This window comes from Westerdykella ornata (genome assembly GCF_010094085.1).
Source record: "Westerdykella ornata strain CBS 379.55 unplaced genomic scaffold EI97scaffold_11, whole genome shotgun sequence".
Taxonomy (NCBI): Eukaryota; Fungi; Ascomycota; class Dothideomycetes; order Pleosporales; family Sporormiaceae; genus Westerdykella; species Westerdykella ornata.
In genome coordinates, this window is record NW_022986861.1 from 669606 (window position 1) to 685210 (window position 15605).

Consider the following 15605-nt stretch of genomic DNA (forward strand, 5'->3'; position numbering starts at 1 on the left):
GTTTCCTCGATCAGATATACCCCTGGCCCTCGCCAACTTCCGCTGGAGGCACGATTCATGCAATATAGGTACGTACTCGTCTAGTAAAACGTTTATGCATATTTCATATCACCTCTATGCTTCATTCCAGAATTCGTATTGACGGTTGCACAGTAGGTCTTACCAGCGTGGCCCATCTCCCAAATTCGAGTCGCAGACGGTTGCGTATTCGGCGCCTCTTCACTTTGCCTGAACTCGCTTTGTAGCAAAGTTGATCGCTGACAGCTGCCCGTTGCAGTCCCCTGGTGCAGACTTTGGCTCTTTCCACCGCAGCCAATGGCCCCGACAGACCTTCCAGCGTTCCCGCTGTGGCTAGAGTCTGTTGGACGTTACTTGATGGCCGCAGGGCCGGACCCGACAGAGTGGATCCAGTCGGTGCATGCTCTCGTCCGATCATATGATTTTGGGATACACCATGTTATTCGAGCCATACATAAGACCTCTTATTCAGGTGTTCGCGAGTTTCACGTACTAGCTGACGATGGCCTGGATGGAGAACCGGGTGTCTCTTTTACCATGACTGCTTTCAATTCGCTCTCTGTTCAGCAGCACCGGGCGGCAGCGTACCTGTTCCGTGGTTTGTCGAAACTAGAGCTGAATTTCTCTAGCTGCCTGATTGCGCATGATGAGACTGTTTTCTCCCTGCACCATCACTCCGGAGAACGACGACAGCAGCTTGCGCAGCTTGCCGCCCTATTGAAAGGAGCGAAGTCTCTGACAGAACTGGGCCTCCATTTCTCTGACAGACCCGGCCTCCTAGACGACATTGCTGTTTTCACAATGTTCATGTACCAGCATGAACTGGAAGATGATCCGCCGCGTTGCCTTCTAACATGGATTGGGTTCGATACAACATGGCCGAAGCTACGATCATTGACCCTGACCGGCGCGTTCACCGTGGAGGATACCTTGGTGGCATTCATTAAGCGACACGCCGCCACACTGCATCAAGTCAAGTTCAATTACTGCTGTCTCATGGTAGGCACTTGGGCCAATTTTGTCGACGAGGCGGTTTCCCGTCCAAGCATACACGCGTTTACGTTGAATGGAGTCCATGAATATGCTACCCCTGGAGAGGAAGAAAATATAACACGTATGGAGAAAAGCACTAGAGCGGAATTGCTGTACAGAGGTGCAATTGAAATCGACGCGGAAGGCCACCGTTACTTTGTGAGCGCAAAAAGCGTGCCTCGTGTCTCAAGATGTCTGCTGACCGTTGCAGAAATCCACAAGTACCAGGTCCGTCTATGTGACTCGGAACGATTCTGGGAGTCTTTGAACTTCCCTAAGAGGCACGGGGACGACGTACGACGAGTATATTCCACTTTAGACTTGAAGTCTTGCAGGTTAACTTCTGTTCCGTGAAAATCCAGCGATCTATATTTACACTCGTGCAGAAAATCGATTTTTAAAATCAGTGATTCTGCAGTTATGATTGGCTGATACGAGAGTTGACACACAGGAACAGCTGCCTTCCGTACGTCACTGCGCATCTTCCATACATTCATTTGAGCCATTGCAGGTAAGCTGAACCAGCTCGGGTCAGCCCGGTGCCGCAATCGATAACGCACACCTGTTGGACCGTTGGATGTACAGCCTACGTGAACCTTAGATCCACAAGGTTTCCTAGAACCACAGTTTGAGGGCTTGAATTCTTCTGGCCATGCCCTAACCGGTGTGTCACGCCTGACACCCTTTTCATCGCTACGGACGGCGACATTACCCTCCACTTCCCACGGAGTGACTTCAAATCCTATATATGCTTCAATTCTCCCTTGCCCATGACCGCATTTCGAGGTCTGTCATGGCCGGTTAGTTCGTATTCATGCAGAGGACGGCGACACGACCGCATCTTTAAACCACTTTGGCCGTCCTATATCAGCTAGTAAGGTGTGATATTTCTGTCTAAGGGTAGTACAGATGAAGGTGAGTACCCCGGTATGATCTAAAATAGGTCTCTTACGATTAAAGCCGCCTAGTCTCACACAGCGAGTTCATTGATTCAATCTAGCGCATGATTTGCAATGTAGATGATGCCGACCATTGGCACCGGCTCGCTATTCGAATCATTGCACTCTGTCGGGCTTATTTGACCAGCTCTGCCAGTGAAGTTTTTCTGACGCTTCTATCAATGGCTGCGGGAAGATCAGCAACGGAATTGCATTCGCAGACCTGTAATACCTCCATACCACCCTTGCGTCCTACTGTCCTTTCAGATCTTGAACCAGCTATCAGATGTCTCGCCGTAATTATTCGGCCTCGCATTGGCTGCCTGGTTCAGACGTTACACAGCTCAGCTACCTTGGGTTCCTCACATTCTCAAGAACAACAGCATGCCGATCTATTTTAGTGACATTCCAAACACGGTTGAGCTTCTATTCCACGCATGCTCAACCAAGATTAGCAGGCTCGGGCATCATGTAATATTCTTCCAGCTGTGAGGTGCAGCCATATCGGCCCAGTGGTCATGAGCGGGCATGGCTCAAACAGTCATGTCACATGGGTGCCTGGTGACCTACACCTCAGATAATATGCGGGAGCAAGTCTGCCTTCCTATTGTATTCTTATTGTCACGAGCAGTACTATTGTTTCTTTATTGCTGCCTTTTTGAAATCCGTGGGCTGATGAGGGAATTGGATGCTGGACACTGAGGGTGCCTTCAACGCCTATCGCACCACCGGTACCAATACCCTCTACACTGTCTCTCACACCGGAGACCTTTCAAGCACCAGCAGATTCAACACGCAAATATTATATACATATCATTCTGCGAAAAGGAGTACCGACCCTTCTCATATGATCGCACTCATGTGCAGGAATTTGGAATTGGGCATACGTCAATGGCCAACAACAACATCATCAGCAACAGCACCACTTCGTCCGATCCAGTTTCCGTGCCAGTTGGGACTGTTTCTAGTTGCCCTGTTTCGCTTACAACATCTCGTGGCATATCAGTTCAGTCTCCTAGTGTAAGTCGAACAGTATAATCGAGTTCGCAGTTGAATATATTTGCATGGCGCTAACAATGGAAGACTATCCCTCAGAATGATCTGAACCATATTCCCAACGAGGATGGCGAGAAGAGCAAGATTGATGACTCCAAATTCGCACCAAGCGCCAGTACGCACGCACAGACCCAGGAGTCCTTTCACTCCGATCAGTGGCACACTGTTCCCCGGACATGGACATCCATACCTCGACTGGATCAGAATTGCGCTATCACTGAATCTTACTCTTTTCCTCCAAGCGCTACGCCTACCCCCTCCCCCAACAGCAAAAGGCTCCATTCCCGAGCATTATCGGACGATCATGCACCCTCGCAACCTCCACCAGTGCGGCCGGAGACAGCCCGCCGACTTACTCTGGAAAGCCTCCAACAGCTCAATTGTGTTGGGCGAGAGCGGGATGGCTTGTCTGCTTGGTTAAGGGAGGATCAGAGGGAAGGCGTGTGGGATAATATTGGGTATGTGCGGGTGCCCATGGAATCTCCGAGCGAAGGTTGGGAAAGGAAGGGAGGGATGTAGGGTGGTTTGATTTCAATTGAATTGATGGAACTTTGGGGAGGGGGCGGGAAAAAGGGTTGGGTATTGAATTGCATATCCGGAGACGGTGGGAATGGACTTATGGCATAAGTGGCCATGTACGGCAGGTAGCTGAATTACTTGATAATGTAGATGACTTGAACCACCCTTTTTGTGTTTCTTAACTGCAGATTGTTCGCTCGTTCTTCACGCGGAACTTGCCTTGTGTGAAACCGGCAGGAGCAGCTTCGCCCGGTCACCTTCTACCCAACAGAGCTGGAGGGAGACTCCAACTGAGGAACGCACTCTCATGAGTGCTCTCCTAGGATGGAAAACGTTACTAAGCACTTCCGCCCCTATTTATGACGCAGCCGGACTTGGAAACTGATTTCTCACACCTCATCCCAACGGCGGATATCTCGTGGGGCTCAACGCTTCATCATCGCCTCTCGGTGCTTGTCGATACAGCCATCAGCGTCAACAAAGATGGGTCTAGCGACAACAACCACCGAGGGCCCTTTGTCCTCTAACTGGGTGATGTCTACCAGCAGCAACGCTCAGTATGTTTCTTGTCATGGATATCGCTCACATGAATTCCTCGCTAAGTAACGCTCATAGTCTGAGTAGCGACCGTCGATGGTTCACCACATACACGCCTTTCAAGTCTTTTGGTTGCTCCCACTACCCGTGGCTTACGAAATTGCCTGTGGTTGGCCTTGGCACCGTCCTACTCCCCGTGAAGCTGTCACCAACCCGCTCCGGTCCGGACGCCCATGGCAAGCTCGAGCTTCAGGACGTTTTACACTGTCCAACCGCCACGTGCAACGTTGTGGGTCTTCCTGCATCCGCTCATAACTGGAGAATCAGTTGTGGTGACCCAACCGGAAGAACCAAAGGAAAAATCACAGACCGTCAGGGCAAAAATCTCGCGTACTTTGACCCTAAGCGCAAAAACACTGAGATCAAGCTGAGTGGGCCACCCGTTGGTCCTGTGGTCGGTCCTAGCGTTCTGGACGACCCAAACATGTGTTCTATCATCAACGTGCTCTGGGACCCTTCGGAGCAAGCCCGGTGGCACAGGTACAAAAGACTCTATGTGCAGCCAACGCTCAACGCCAAGTCAACGGAAACGGTACTCAAGGGGAACGCTGCCGAGCGTTCGCGTGCAAGTGCCCCTTACACTAAGAAAGAGAAGCAGTGGCTCAGGAGACACTTTCGCAGCGAATGGCGCTTCCTGGGCCTATATGGAATGACCATCTACAAGAAAGAGGATCGTAAGAAGGGTAGAGCCGTGCTCCGCCGAGTCATGGCCGGCGAGCTTCCAATCCGCAGAGAGGGTCTTGATAAATGCGGCAGCGACTCCGATGATCCTCAAAGTGTCGAGTCGGAGGATGATGAGGAGGACGAGGACGAAAACGAATCCGACACTGATTCCGACGGTGGCACTTCCGATGATTCGTTCGACGAGGACTGTTTGGCCTGGCTCGAAAAGCACTACTCCTATCTCGTAATCAATCAACTAAGTGTATGACGGGTTCAAAGGTGTTGAATCAGAAAGTTCAATGCTGAAGTACGGAAGGTCGTCTCTGGGCCATTCCATGTTTGAGTTCCTCTGCTTCAAAGCTACACTCTCGTTAGATCTCTTTTGTCTCATCGTGGAAGCAATGAGTGAGATGGGTTTGAGGACAGGACAGGCACACCGCACTTGTTTCTATAACAGCCATAGTTCCAACATTGTCGTATTTGACTCGCAGTGGGAGAGCACGCCGCTTCTAAGGCCTGCAGAATGGTTCTGAAATCCAATGTCTTCAGATTTACTGGCGACTCTCACCGAGCTATTGCCTTTCACCGCCGACGCCTCGTGGTGCTAACCAAATACAACAAGACCCACACTTATCCAGGTCGGTGAAGCCAGCAAACGGCGGAATCGCCTTCACTCCTACCTGATTTAAACCCAGCCTCGCCGCACTCGACCTTCTTCAATCCTTACCCACAACGCGCACCAGCTTCGCAAACTCGACTCCACGTTACAATGAGTGACAATACAGAACACAGCTGCGCTACATGTGGCAAAAGCGCTTCATTGCAGTGCGGCCGCTGCAAGAACGCTTGGTATTGCAACAGGGACTGTCAAAGAAGCGACTGGAAGACCCATAGAAAAGATTGCAGCGAAGGGGATCTGGACAGAATCGTGACACGCGCCGGAACGCTGCTTCAGGACGTCTTCTTGATCTTTGCAGAGCGCACATACGCCAGTAACGTCGTCAATGTCGAGGACAAAGGCGATGAGCTCGTGATCATCGATGGGCCCAGACAGCCTGGCCAATATTTCTACGCCTTTCCAAAAAACCTGGTCCACGATGAGTCAGACAAGAAGATGATTCTATGCGCAGAGATGTGCACTGAAGCCATCGGCTACTTCCACGACTTCCTCAAAGAGCTACTGACAAATAAGTGTTCCTGCACGCGAAGGCAACAATGTCAAGCAAGAGCTCCGCTAACACTAACAAAAGAGACACGAGTCAAAGTACATGAGCCCACCGTAAAGGTTAAGGTTCCGATACGAAGGGCGGCCGCGGAGGCGTTCCCCAAGCCATCAGGGACGGACGAAAACACAACATTGTCCTTGTCACTGCTTGCGACAGCCAGAAGACCTGGGTCATTGACCCTACCGGCCCACAGTTTAGCATATTTACTCCAGTTACCGATCGCGACGCATATTGGAACAAATATGTTGAGCAACCCATTGAAGACTACGACTGGGGAGAGAACAAAAGAACCGTCAGCGAATATCCCCAGGCGAGGGGCTACAACGGCTTGATGGGGCGAGTATCGTGGGCTGCAATTCGAGAGGTTGATCAGGCACTCTCGGCATGGAAATCCAAGCATGAGACAACACTTCCAAAGCTCCTGAGGGAGCCAGAGGGGAAGTTTGTGTCGCTTCGCGCTTCACTGCTCAGCACTATCGACGATGGATTACGCGCTTTCGTGGCCAGATCAGACTACCGGCAAGATGTTTTCGCCGCAAAGAGGGAGGGAACCCTAATGAGACTAGAAAGTATACGGCGGGCACGAACGACAGGACCGGCGGCCAACGGATCCCAGGACGATAATCCGACAGGGGCGACTGATGATATGCTAACCAGAGTTCTTCAATCAATGGACCCGATTAACATCCATTTTCTGTGATACTCAAGATGGAGATATCCATGCGAAGAAACTAGGCCGTTGCGGATGAATGGGAGCAAATATGAGAAGGGACGAAATCCGCGGTTCTCATGGGGCAGGGCATGGACACGGAGTAAGGATATTAACTTTCATAAGTCAGTTCAACGGAGGTTTCTTCCTGCTCCCGTCGGAGTATTGCGAGTCTTCAATATGACCGGGTTTGAGGCTCATTTGCTTCCACCTTACATAGCACGAGTCTGTGTTTTATAAGATGAATGAATCACTGTTCCTTCTTCTGGGATGCGTATTAAAGTAAGCATCATGCATGGCCCACCATACAAAAATACAGCAAAGTATTCAGATATCATGTAACGCATCTCGTCACGTCTAGGCCCGTAATAACAACTGTGAGCAATACCACAAATCCAGTCATACGGAAACGGCTCCAAGCATCAGGATATTTTCCTCCTGTACTAGGTCGCGGTATACTCGTACAGAACACAGTGCTCAGTACTGGCTCTTGGAAGTCTGCTGCCAGTCGCTTGGACCATCCCACTCTCTTATGTTACGGGTTGTAAGATCTGGATGGCTGTCTATTGCTGTGGTTACGGTGTGCAAAAGTCTAAATGAGAATATTGGTAATCCAGCTCCGAAGAATGCCTCACAGCTGCGATGGAACTGGATTTCTAGACCACGGCCTTCCTCAAACCATGCACCCAGAGAACGTAAGACGTATGCTCATGTTGATCGAATACTGGAAGGACAATGGAGCAGTCGTGAGAAAAATATAATGATAATAGGGGCAATCCGCTTAGAATCAGGTGATACTGTATGAAATATAACGAAATAGAATCGACAGATCACTCAAATATACGTCATGCAACAACATCTACGCCCTCACCCAAGTCTGGCGGACAACCATAACGCCCATCTCATCCTTTACCTGGCCGTTCTTCTCCACATAGTCCTACTCTTTGTTACGCAATAGATGTTAACAGACGTGTAAAACCAGGAGAAGGGATTTAGTTAGCGTTAGAGGCTAGCTGCGCATAAAAAGGTTCAAAAACCCGGTTGTCTTCAACACAAAGGAGGTGAGTTAACCTGTATCGTGACAGGGCCTCCGTTGCTAGATTTTCTGTTAGAGCCAGTCCTACGAGTTATTGGCTGAAATACGAGCTTGCGAGCATGACCAAAGTTCTTCAAGGGACAGTGACTAAGATGAAGGACTACGCTCTGAGTCCCGAGGAGACTGATGGCGAAGTTAAACGCACATGTTGAATAGGTGCATTGGTACAATGCGTTGTCCCCGAATGGCCGTTCAAGAAACCTGAAGTCAAGGCGATAATGTTCTTAAGTGGATGTGTGAGAGGCTATCCGTCACAGCCGTGAGTGCTTGCACCGGGACGCTTGCGAGGTTGTCAACCGTCTCTCACAGGCATGTCTGCGGTCCCTCACGAAGCAGGGACGAGGTGGCATGCGTTAATCCTCCTTTTCGCCTCTGTGCGGAAAATAGGCACCTCCAAACTCAAGGCTACCGTTCTGGAATGTCTCATGTTTCACTTCTTTCCAACGACCCAACCAGCTCCGTTCGAAAACACGGACATCGACATTGGCCAGAAAGCTCTCGGTCAAGAAGTTCTTTCGGAAGCCCTCTGAGAAAGGAGCAGAGATACCAAACCACCCTTTGTCTCTCGGCGCCTTTGCCCGGACTTCAATCTTCCTCCAAAGACCACTCACACAGAGGGAAAACGCGCGGTTTTCCCAGTCTACATCTACGGACATGAATGGCGACCAACCAAATATCGCAAGTGATAGAGGTGGGCGAAAACTGATGTCGACGCCCGTAGATCGATAACCAAGCAAGTATGCTGTTGTTCCTAATATTTCTCCTCCGGCGAGACATATAGTTGAACCAGTGGAGGGAGAGTGCGCCTGCACCCACATATGCGCCGAGGGAAAACTGTCGGCCCAGTTCTTCTCTTGGTGTACAGCAGCTTTCCCTGAGTGGTCCTCGGCTGCGATTTCGAAAGAGGGTATATCGACTTCAGTGATGCAGGGCGAACAGAGTGAATGTACGTGCCAGTGCAGTGGCAACGGGAGCCGAACCATCCATCCCTCTGGTGTTTCGGATCGCAAACCCCATGGTAACCGTCCGACGGTCTCTGCCCTTAGCTTCCACTCATTGCTTGTCAGGTCGTATGTCGTCTTAGAATTCGCTTCACATCTCATGGATCCCATTCCCGGTACTCGCAATTCGAATGCATGCGAGCGTGTATCAATTGTTACACGGTGTATTTCGGATACAAAATGCTCGCGGTGGTATATGGCGGAGCCTGATTTCGAATAGTACGTAAAGGACACCATATGGGGTGGGAGATCTGTCGCATCAGGGACGCTGCAGATTATGAGCGCTATGTGGGCGCCAGATGGTAGGTCGAACTTGGAGTAGTAACCCTCAAACGAAGCCCTATGGTGAGGAGCATAGTGCTCCATGTTGTCCTGCTGTGTTCAGAGGTCAAGGCAGGATACGCTTCAGGGGCGTGGCACAGTCATGGCCTGGCGCGAGTCTATCAATGGGCAATGGGTGTGAAGGGAATTCGACGACGCGCCAAAGGAACCTGAATGGGCCTTGCACGAGTGAGATCCTGGCACAGGATGTAAATCTTCTCTCTAAAACGGTGTTCCAGGGTATTGCGAGCCAGCTATTGTCCGATGTACTGCAATGAGCGACTCTTGGGCCAAAAGGGAGAAGTATGCTGAAACGAGCGACGAACGAATGCAATGTCTGTATGCTGCTACGGACAATCGTGACTGGAGTAGCCGCTCAAAAAGGCTATGAGGGTACGAATCAGCTTAGTCACGTGCCGGCAAGGCCAGGCACCTGCACCGCGTTGAAGCTTTGGGGCGCCGACGCCGGCGGGCCGCATCAATGGTGTGGTTTCGTCATCCCGAGCCCGAGAACTTTTACCTTGACACTTGGGTTGCGCGACTCCATCACAGCCAACCAACAGATCCGGAACACACCTCCCTACATAGATTTCTTCGCCATGTCGAGTTTGACTTCGTCCTTAGTATCATCGTCCCGTCCTCGGTGAACAGCAAGCGAGCTGCCGACTGCCCTCCGCGCAGACATGCGCATCATCCTTCCTTCCTCCGCCAAAGCCTGGCACAGTCCTGGGAATGGAGCTCTATTCTCTAAGATATCAGGCCAGAGTCAGACTGTGTCAACACAATGGAGGTCCTTTACTGCGCGTTCGATGAATTCCCACCGTCATTCGCACCCGAATCGCGACCTTCTGCTCGGCCGCCTTACCTGTCCGTCTTCGATCGCGTCACGAGCACAGTCCCCTCCTTTACGGCAATTCAGCTTCTCAAGGGCATTGTCACAGGCGGGCGGGAATGAAACTGTCATCTTGAAGGCTGCCAAGTCATACAAAGAGGAAATGAAAGAGAAAGGCGTCATCGATATCGAGGATCATGAGCCCGAGGACGAAGGTCAGGAATTTACAAAGTCAGAGAAGGCCTCTGCAGCTGCGAAGGTCAATCTGAGCGCAAAGTTGAGCAAAGGTGGATCTGGAAAGCCAGGCGGAATGAAAGAAATCTGGAGGTTGATCAAGATTGCACGGCCGGAGATGAAGACGCTATCCGTCGCGTTTGTATTCCTGCTCGTTTCATCAGCGGTCTCTATGTCTGTTCCGTTCTCCATCGGCAAGATACTGGATATTGCGACACAGTCCGAAGGATCCCAAGAGATGCTTTTCGGCCTGGACATCACGACTTTCTATATTGCTTTGGCTGGCGTTCTAGCGACGGGAGCAGCGGCTAATTTCGGACGTATCATCATTCTGCGCATCGTTGGCGAGCGCATTGTCGCCAGGTTGCGTTCCAAGCTGTATCGCAAGACCTTCATTCAAAATGCCGAGTTCTTCGACGCGAACAGAGTAGGAGATCTCATCTCTCGTCTAGGATCGGATACAATCATCGTTGGCAAGAGCATCACACAGAACTTGTCTGACGGGCTTCGCTCCCTGGTTACCGGTGCCGCGGGCTTCGCAATGATGGGCTGGGTCAGTCTCAAGCTCACGGGGATTCTGGCTTTGATTGGCCCTCCCGTCGCGGTGGTCGCGTTCTTCTCGGGGCGAGCTTTGCGAAATATCAGCCGGAAGATCCAGAAGAACCTAGGCACTCTCACAAAGGTAGCAGAAGAGCGGTTGGGCAACGTGAGAACGAGCCAGGCATTCGCAGCCGAAATCCAGGAAACCGCACGTTACAATCGCCAAGTGAAAAGGATATTCGAACTCGGCAAAAAGGAAGCAATGGTGGCGGCCTCTTTCTACGGATCCACCGGATTGATGGGAAACTTGACGGTCATCGCTGTCCTATATGCCGGAGGAAGCATGGTAAAGTCCGGAGCTATCACGATTGGAGAGCTATCGTCCTTTTTGATGTACACGGCATATGCTGGCTCAAGCATGGTGGGACTCTCCGGCTTCTGGGGCGAAATGATGAAAGGAGTTGGTGCTGCAAGCCGCCTCTTCGAACTGCAGGATCGTAATCCAACCATTCATCCTACAGTTGGCGAGCCCGTGAAATCCTTGCGCGGCCCAATTGAGTTCAAAAACGTGTCATTCAGCTATCCAACTCGTCCAGCCGTCACCATCTTCAAGGACTTGAATTTCAAGATAGAGCAAGGCATGAATGTCGCAATTGTTGCCCCTAGCGGTGCCGGCAAGTCGACAGTGGCGAGCTTATTGCTTCGGTTCTACGCTCCGACGGCGGGAACCATTACGATTGATGGACGCGACATCACAAAGCTAAATGCAAAGCAGTTGAGAAGAAAGATTGGGTTCGTCGGCCAGGAACCAGTCCTTTTCTCTGGAACCATCGCAGAGAATATCGCCTATGGTGTTCCAAATGCAACGCGAACCGAGATTGTCGCCGCCGCTCGTAAAGCCAACTGCCAATTCATCAGTGACTTCGTAAGTGCCATGGCAGTAATATGAACAGGAGTCTCGAGACTAATCATCTGCAGCCCGACGGTCTCGAGACGCATGTAGGCGCAAGGGGTACTCAGCTATCAGGTGGCCAGAAGCAACGCATTGCCATTGCACGAGCCCTTATCAAGAAGCCGGACATTCTTATCCTTGATGAGGCAACGAGTAAGTTTCTCGATAGCCTCACCGTGTTGACCAGACGCTAACCATCTGTGCAGGTGCTCTCGACGCAGAATCTGAAACTCTCGTCAACCAAGCCCTCGGAAAGCTCCTCCAGGAACGTAACACCACCATTAGCATAGCGCACCGATTGTCGACCATAAAGCGTGCGGACCGTATCATTTGCCTGAGTGCCGACGGCCACGTAGCTGAAGAAGGAACGTATCAGGAGCTCGCGAACAACCCTAACGGTGCATTCAGCAAACTCATGGAATGGCAGCTGAGCGGTGGCGACGCCGGACCTCAGATCAAAGACCCCAGGCTCACTGTTGAAGAGGAATTGGAGCAAGATCTGGAACAGGAAGATGAAGAGGGAGACGAACAGGATGTGAGCAAAAACAATCCCTCGTAGAACTCTGCGAGAGGCTCCATGATTTTCCTTTCGTTGAGCGGATTTGAAGCGAGCGTGATACGGGGACGATTGGTTGTCTGACTTCCTTACATAACGATTCCATTTGCCTCGATCGGAGTCCCGGATTCGCGGCTTTGTACACACCATACCCTATACCTAGAGATCATACCATTCAGCGACAAATGTTGGCGCGCCTGAAGTATTGATGTGGCTCGCGCGGTCGGTTTAGTTATGCACTTGTACAGTACACTCCTCCCTCATAGCTGATCATTTAGCTCCGGCGATAAATAACAGTCGAACTCAGGCATATTACCAAAACGCCTATGATCATACATGTTTAACTAGATAATAAACACGACATCCATACTCTCGTCTACTCGTTATCATACGTCCCATCCAGTCTCACTAGGCCCGCAGCTTCGTTATCCTTCTTGGTCTTGCGACTCCAAGCCGGCGCTTCGTCAATACCTTCCTTTTCCGCCTGGTCACCCTCTTCCTTCGTCTTATGCACCGTGTTCGGCGCGTGTTCCGCCGGCGAATATATTGTCACCAACTCGAGTGGCTTGTCCCCTACGGTGACGAACTGATGCTGGGTTCCGGCCGGGACGACAACGACATCACCCGCACGGACTTCTTGATCCTTTCCTCCGACGGTGGCCAAACCCTCACCAGCCGTGAAGAGTAAGACTTGGTCCACCGTATGAACCTGTGGGAGACATTAACTTATGAAAACCCACGAACTTGAACAGCAGCATAGGGCGCATACCTCATCTCCGATTTCTCCATCAACGGGAACTTCCATAGCCACTACCTGCGAATAAAGCCCCGTATGTAGCACCGTCCTGAAATCCCCGAAGCGACGCTCCGTATTCAGCAGCCCATTGAAATACACCATCTCGTGCTTCGGCGGCGCATCTTTGCGGTTTCCGACCTCCGACACGACGAACCTGGGGATTGAGCCAGTGGCTATCTTCTGTGCCGTGTTTGTATGGGTAGGTTGCGGCTCCTCGGGATACCTGGGCGTTGAGTGTGAAGGATGAGGTCCTTTACCGGTGTTATGGCTGGGGGAAGTATGGAATGGGCGGATGGGCGAGCTACAACTACGGATGTATGCGAGGGTTCGAAGGCTGGAGTGACGTGTGTTAGTGATGTTTGTACGCCCAAGATGCCGGAGAGATGAGGTGGGTTTGAACATGATTTCTCAATCAATCGCAGGGAGCAGAAGATGTGGTGGTAATTGAAGCTTGTATGGAAGATATGTTACTGCCTACGACTCTAGACGGAGCTATCACCGCATCATGGCGCTTGAGGGGTGGTTGAAGAAGGGTGCAAGCTAGATTGGTTACGTCATGCTTAGAAAGTGTTCATTACATGAGGTCGGGTGAATGTTCCAATAGCGGTGCCACCAACGTCGAATTGCTATGTTCCATAATTCCTGAGTATTCGCAGCTTCCAATTGATCGCTTCAGCATGCGTGGAAATGACATTGTGGAGAGCCACATCTTGTCAAAAAAACAGGAGCTGTTAACGGCATCGACGTAACAGCATCCTCGCTGCCTAATGCAGTTAGTGCTTCTTAAGTCCGTGAACGTGGGGCAGCCTTTCAGATCGGTCAGGATAAACTTTTGACCGTCAACTCATCGCTGCGGTTTCAACCAGCAAAGCTCCACCATGTGGTTTGGTACATCACCTATGACTTTATGACCTCCTTTGCATGACCGTTTCCTTCGTTTTCCATTCTCGTAATCTCTTCACGTCACTGGCTGAGTTTCTCATCAGCCAAATCGGCATACCTCTCCTTCCCCCCTAAACTTCCCCTTGGCCATCCTAGTCGTTTCCGAGATGGGTATGTTTGATGTACTCAAACCATATTTGTGATGAGAGTGTACTAAGAAATAAAGAAACCACGAAAGTCGTTCCTCTTACGTGCCACGGCCATTCACGACCTGTCCCAAACATCCATTTCTCGGGCATCGTTGAAGACGACCAATACTACCTCATCTCCTCCTGCAAGGGTGCGCATTGAAGTGATTGTCGTGCACCGGATAGTCAATTGACTTTACCAGATGGGAACCCTATGATGCGGGACGGTATAACTGGAGATTGGTATGTAGGACGACCGCATCCCAGGTGCGATAGCTAAACTTGGATAGGATAGGGACGTTCCTCGGTCATAAGGGCGCAGTATGGCAGGCTAGACTCTCACAAGACGCCACTCTTGCGGCCACTGCATCCGCCGACTTTTCAGCGTAAGCACTACTTGATACCTGTGGTGCTCAACGCTGACAACGGACGCAGGAAAGTCTGGGATACTCATACCGGCGAAGCGCTCCATACCCTCACGCATAACCACATCGTTCGAGCCGTTGCCCTTCCGAACCAGCCGCGTCCGCAGATCCTCGCTACAGGAGGAATGGAAAAGAAGCTCCGCATCTTCGACCTATCCTGCGAACCTTCGACGTCTGCATCAGGATGCTATGAGATTGGATCCGGTGTGCATGAGGGCACCATAAAGTCGATAGTATGGACAGCAGACCCCAGTATCGTGATAACGGCGGCAGAGGACAAGAAAATCAGGTGGTGGGATCTCCGGACGCAATCGCCCATTGGAGAGTATACGGTGGAAGGTATTGTCGGCAGTTGTGAGCTGGATAACACTTCTTCAGATGGCCTGCTCAGCGTCGCCGCTGGAAAGAGTGTTTATTTCTTCAACAGCACGTCCCCGAGTTCGTTGATCAAGAGCATCAAGACGCCCTACGAGCTTGCGAGTGTTGCGGTGCATAGCGCGGAAGGCAAGTTTGTCACTGGTGGTGGTACCCAGAACGACACATGGGTGAGAGTCTGGGATTTCAACGAGGAAAAGGAACTGGGTATGTCTCCTAATGTGGCATGGACATCAGCTTTGGAGAGTTACTGATCTCCATTTTAGAGACGAACAAAGGTCACCACGGCCCAATCTGGTCCATCAGCTTTTCGCCCGATGGAAAGCTGTATGCCACTGGAAGCGAAGACGGCACGATAAAGCTCTGGAAAAACACCAACGGACCATACGGCCTGTGGAAATGAGCATCATGGCGGTGGAAAGGTCGCATCCGGCGTGAGCTGCAGCTCCCGCAAGTACCATTCGCATGTCGATACCCATTTACTATATACCCTTTGAAATCGTACCTCCTTGGCCTAGCCATTTGCTTGTTAGACCCGGTCTCCAGCATTTACCAGCCTTTCTGGTTTATTAGGCCATTTCCATGTGCGCGCTTCCAACGAGTATCGTTGATGGGAAGGAGGCGCGGACCGTGCACAGCCACACATGAT

At 51.1% G+C, this 15605-nt stretch overlaps 8 protein-coding genes across 8 annotated transcripts; 6 read left to right on the forward strand and 2 right to left on the reverse strand.

Moving 5' to 3' along the window:
• Positions 1-8: 8 nt before the first annotated feature.
• EI97DRAFT_53975 (uncharacterized protein) lies at positions 9-1436 on the forward strand. The gene is made up of 3 exons (XM_033802899.1): positions 9-68; positions 154-1209; positions 1262-1436. Exons 2-3 carry the CDS (start codon positions 316-318, stop codon positions 1316-1318), a joined length of 951 nt encoding a protein of 316 aa, XP_033653814.1. The 5' UTR covers positions 9-68; positions 154-315; the 3' UTR covers positions 1319-1436.
• Positions 1437-2634: 1198 nt separating this feature from the next.
• EI97DRAFT_53987 (uncharacterized protein) lies at positions 2635-3685 on the forward strand. Its single transcript, XM_033802900.1, has 2 exons — positions 2635-3008; positions 3072-3685. The coding sequence occupies exons 1-2, from the start codon at positions 2880-2882 to the stop codon at positions 3561-3563; spliced, it is 621 nt and encodes a 206-aa protein (XP_033653815.1). The 5' UTR covers positions 2635-2879; the 3' UTR covers positions 3564-3685.
• A 280-nt stretch (positions 3686-3965) lies between these two features.
• EI97DRAFT_501528 (uncharacterized protein) lies at positions 3966-5320 on the forward strand. The gene is made up of 2 exons (XM_033802708.1): positions 3966-4120; positions 4179-5320. Exons 1-2 carry the CDS (start codon positions 4047-4049, stop codon positions 5089-5091), a joined length of 987 nt encoding a protein of 328 aa, XP_033653816.1. The 5' UTR covers positions 3966-4046; the 3' UTR covers positions 5092-5320.
• Positions 5321-5592: 272 nt separating this feature from the next.
• EI97DRAFT_474255 (uncharacterized protein) lies at positions 5593-6749 on the forward strand (the record flags this gene model as incomplete). Its single annotated transcript, XM_033801890.1, has 2 exons — positions 5593-6087; positions 6213-6749. The coding sequence occupies 2 exons, from the start codon at positions 5593-5595 to the stop codon at positions 6747-6749; spliced, it is 1032 nt and encodes a 343-aa protein (XP_033653817.1).
• Positions 6750-7812: 1063 nt separating this feature from the next.
• On the reverse strand, positions 7813-9351 carry EI97DRAFT_54006 (uncharacterized protein). The gene is made up of 2 exons (XM_033802901.1): positions 8000-9351; positions 7813-7854 (listed from the first exon to the last, which is right to left on the reverse strand). Exon 1 carries the CDS (start codon positions 9219-9221, stop codon positions 8208-8210), a length of 1014 nt encoding a protein of 337 aa, XP_033653818.1. The 5' UTR covers positions 9222-9351; the 3' UTR covers positions 7813-7854; positions 8000-8207.
• Positions 9352-9859: 508 nt separating this feature from the next.
• Positions 9860-12293, forward strand: EI97DRAFT_442743 (ATP-dependent permease MDL2; the record flags this gene model as incomplete). The annotated part of the gene is made up of 3 exons (XM_033799772.1): positions 9860-11707; positions 11761-11887; positions 11941-12293. The coding sequence occupies 3 exons, from the start codon at positions 9860-9862 to the stop codon at positions 12291-12293; spliced, it is 2328 nt and encodes a 775-aa protein (XP_033653819.1).
• A 382-nt stretch (positions 12294-12675) lies between these two features.
• EI97DRAFT_349116 (RmlC-like cupin) lies at positions 12676-13227 on the reverse strand (the record flags this gene model as incomplete). Its single annotated transcript, XM_033794817.1, has 2 exons — positions 12676-12999; positions 13060-13227. Coding segments are annotated over 2 exons (492 nt in total), but the record flags the coding sequence as incomplete, so codon positions are not given.
• A 758-nt stretch (positions 13228-13985) lies between these two features.
• Positions 13986-15580, forward strand: EI97DRAFT_54014 (serine/threonine kinase receptor associated protein-like protein). Its single transcript, XM_033802902.1, has 6 exons — positions 13986-14139; positions 14195-14308; positions 14360-14399; positions 14447-14542; positions 14592-15163; positions 15223-15580. The coding sequence occupies exons 1-6, from the start codon at positions 14136-14138 to the stop codon at positions 15357-15359; spliced, it is 963 nt and encodes a 320-aa protein (XP_033653821.1). The 5' UTR covers positions 13986-14135; the 3' UTR covers positions 15360-15580.
• The last annotated feature ends 25 nt before the right edge of the window (positions 15581-15605 follow it).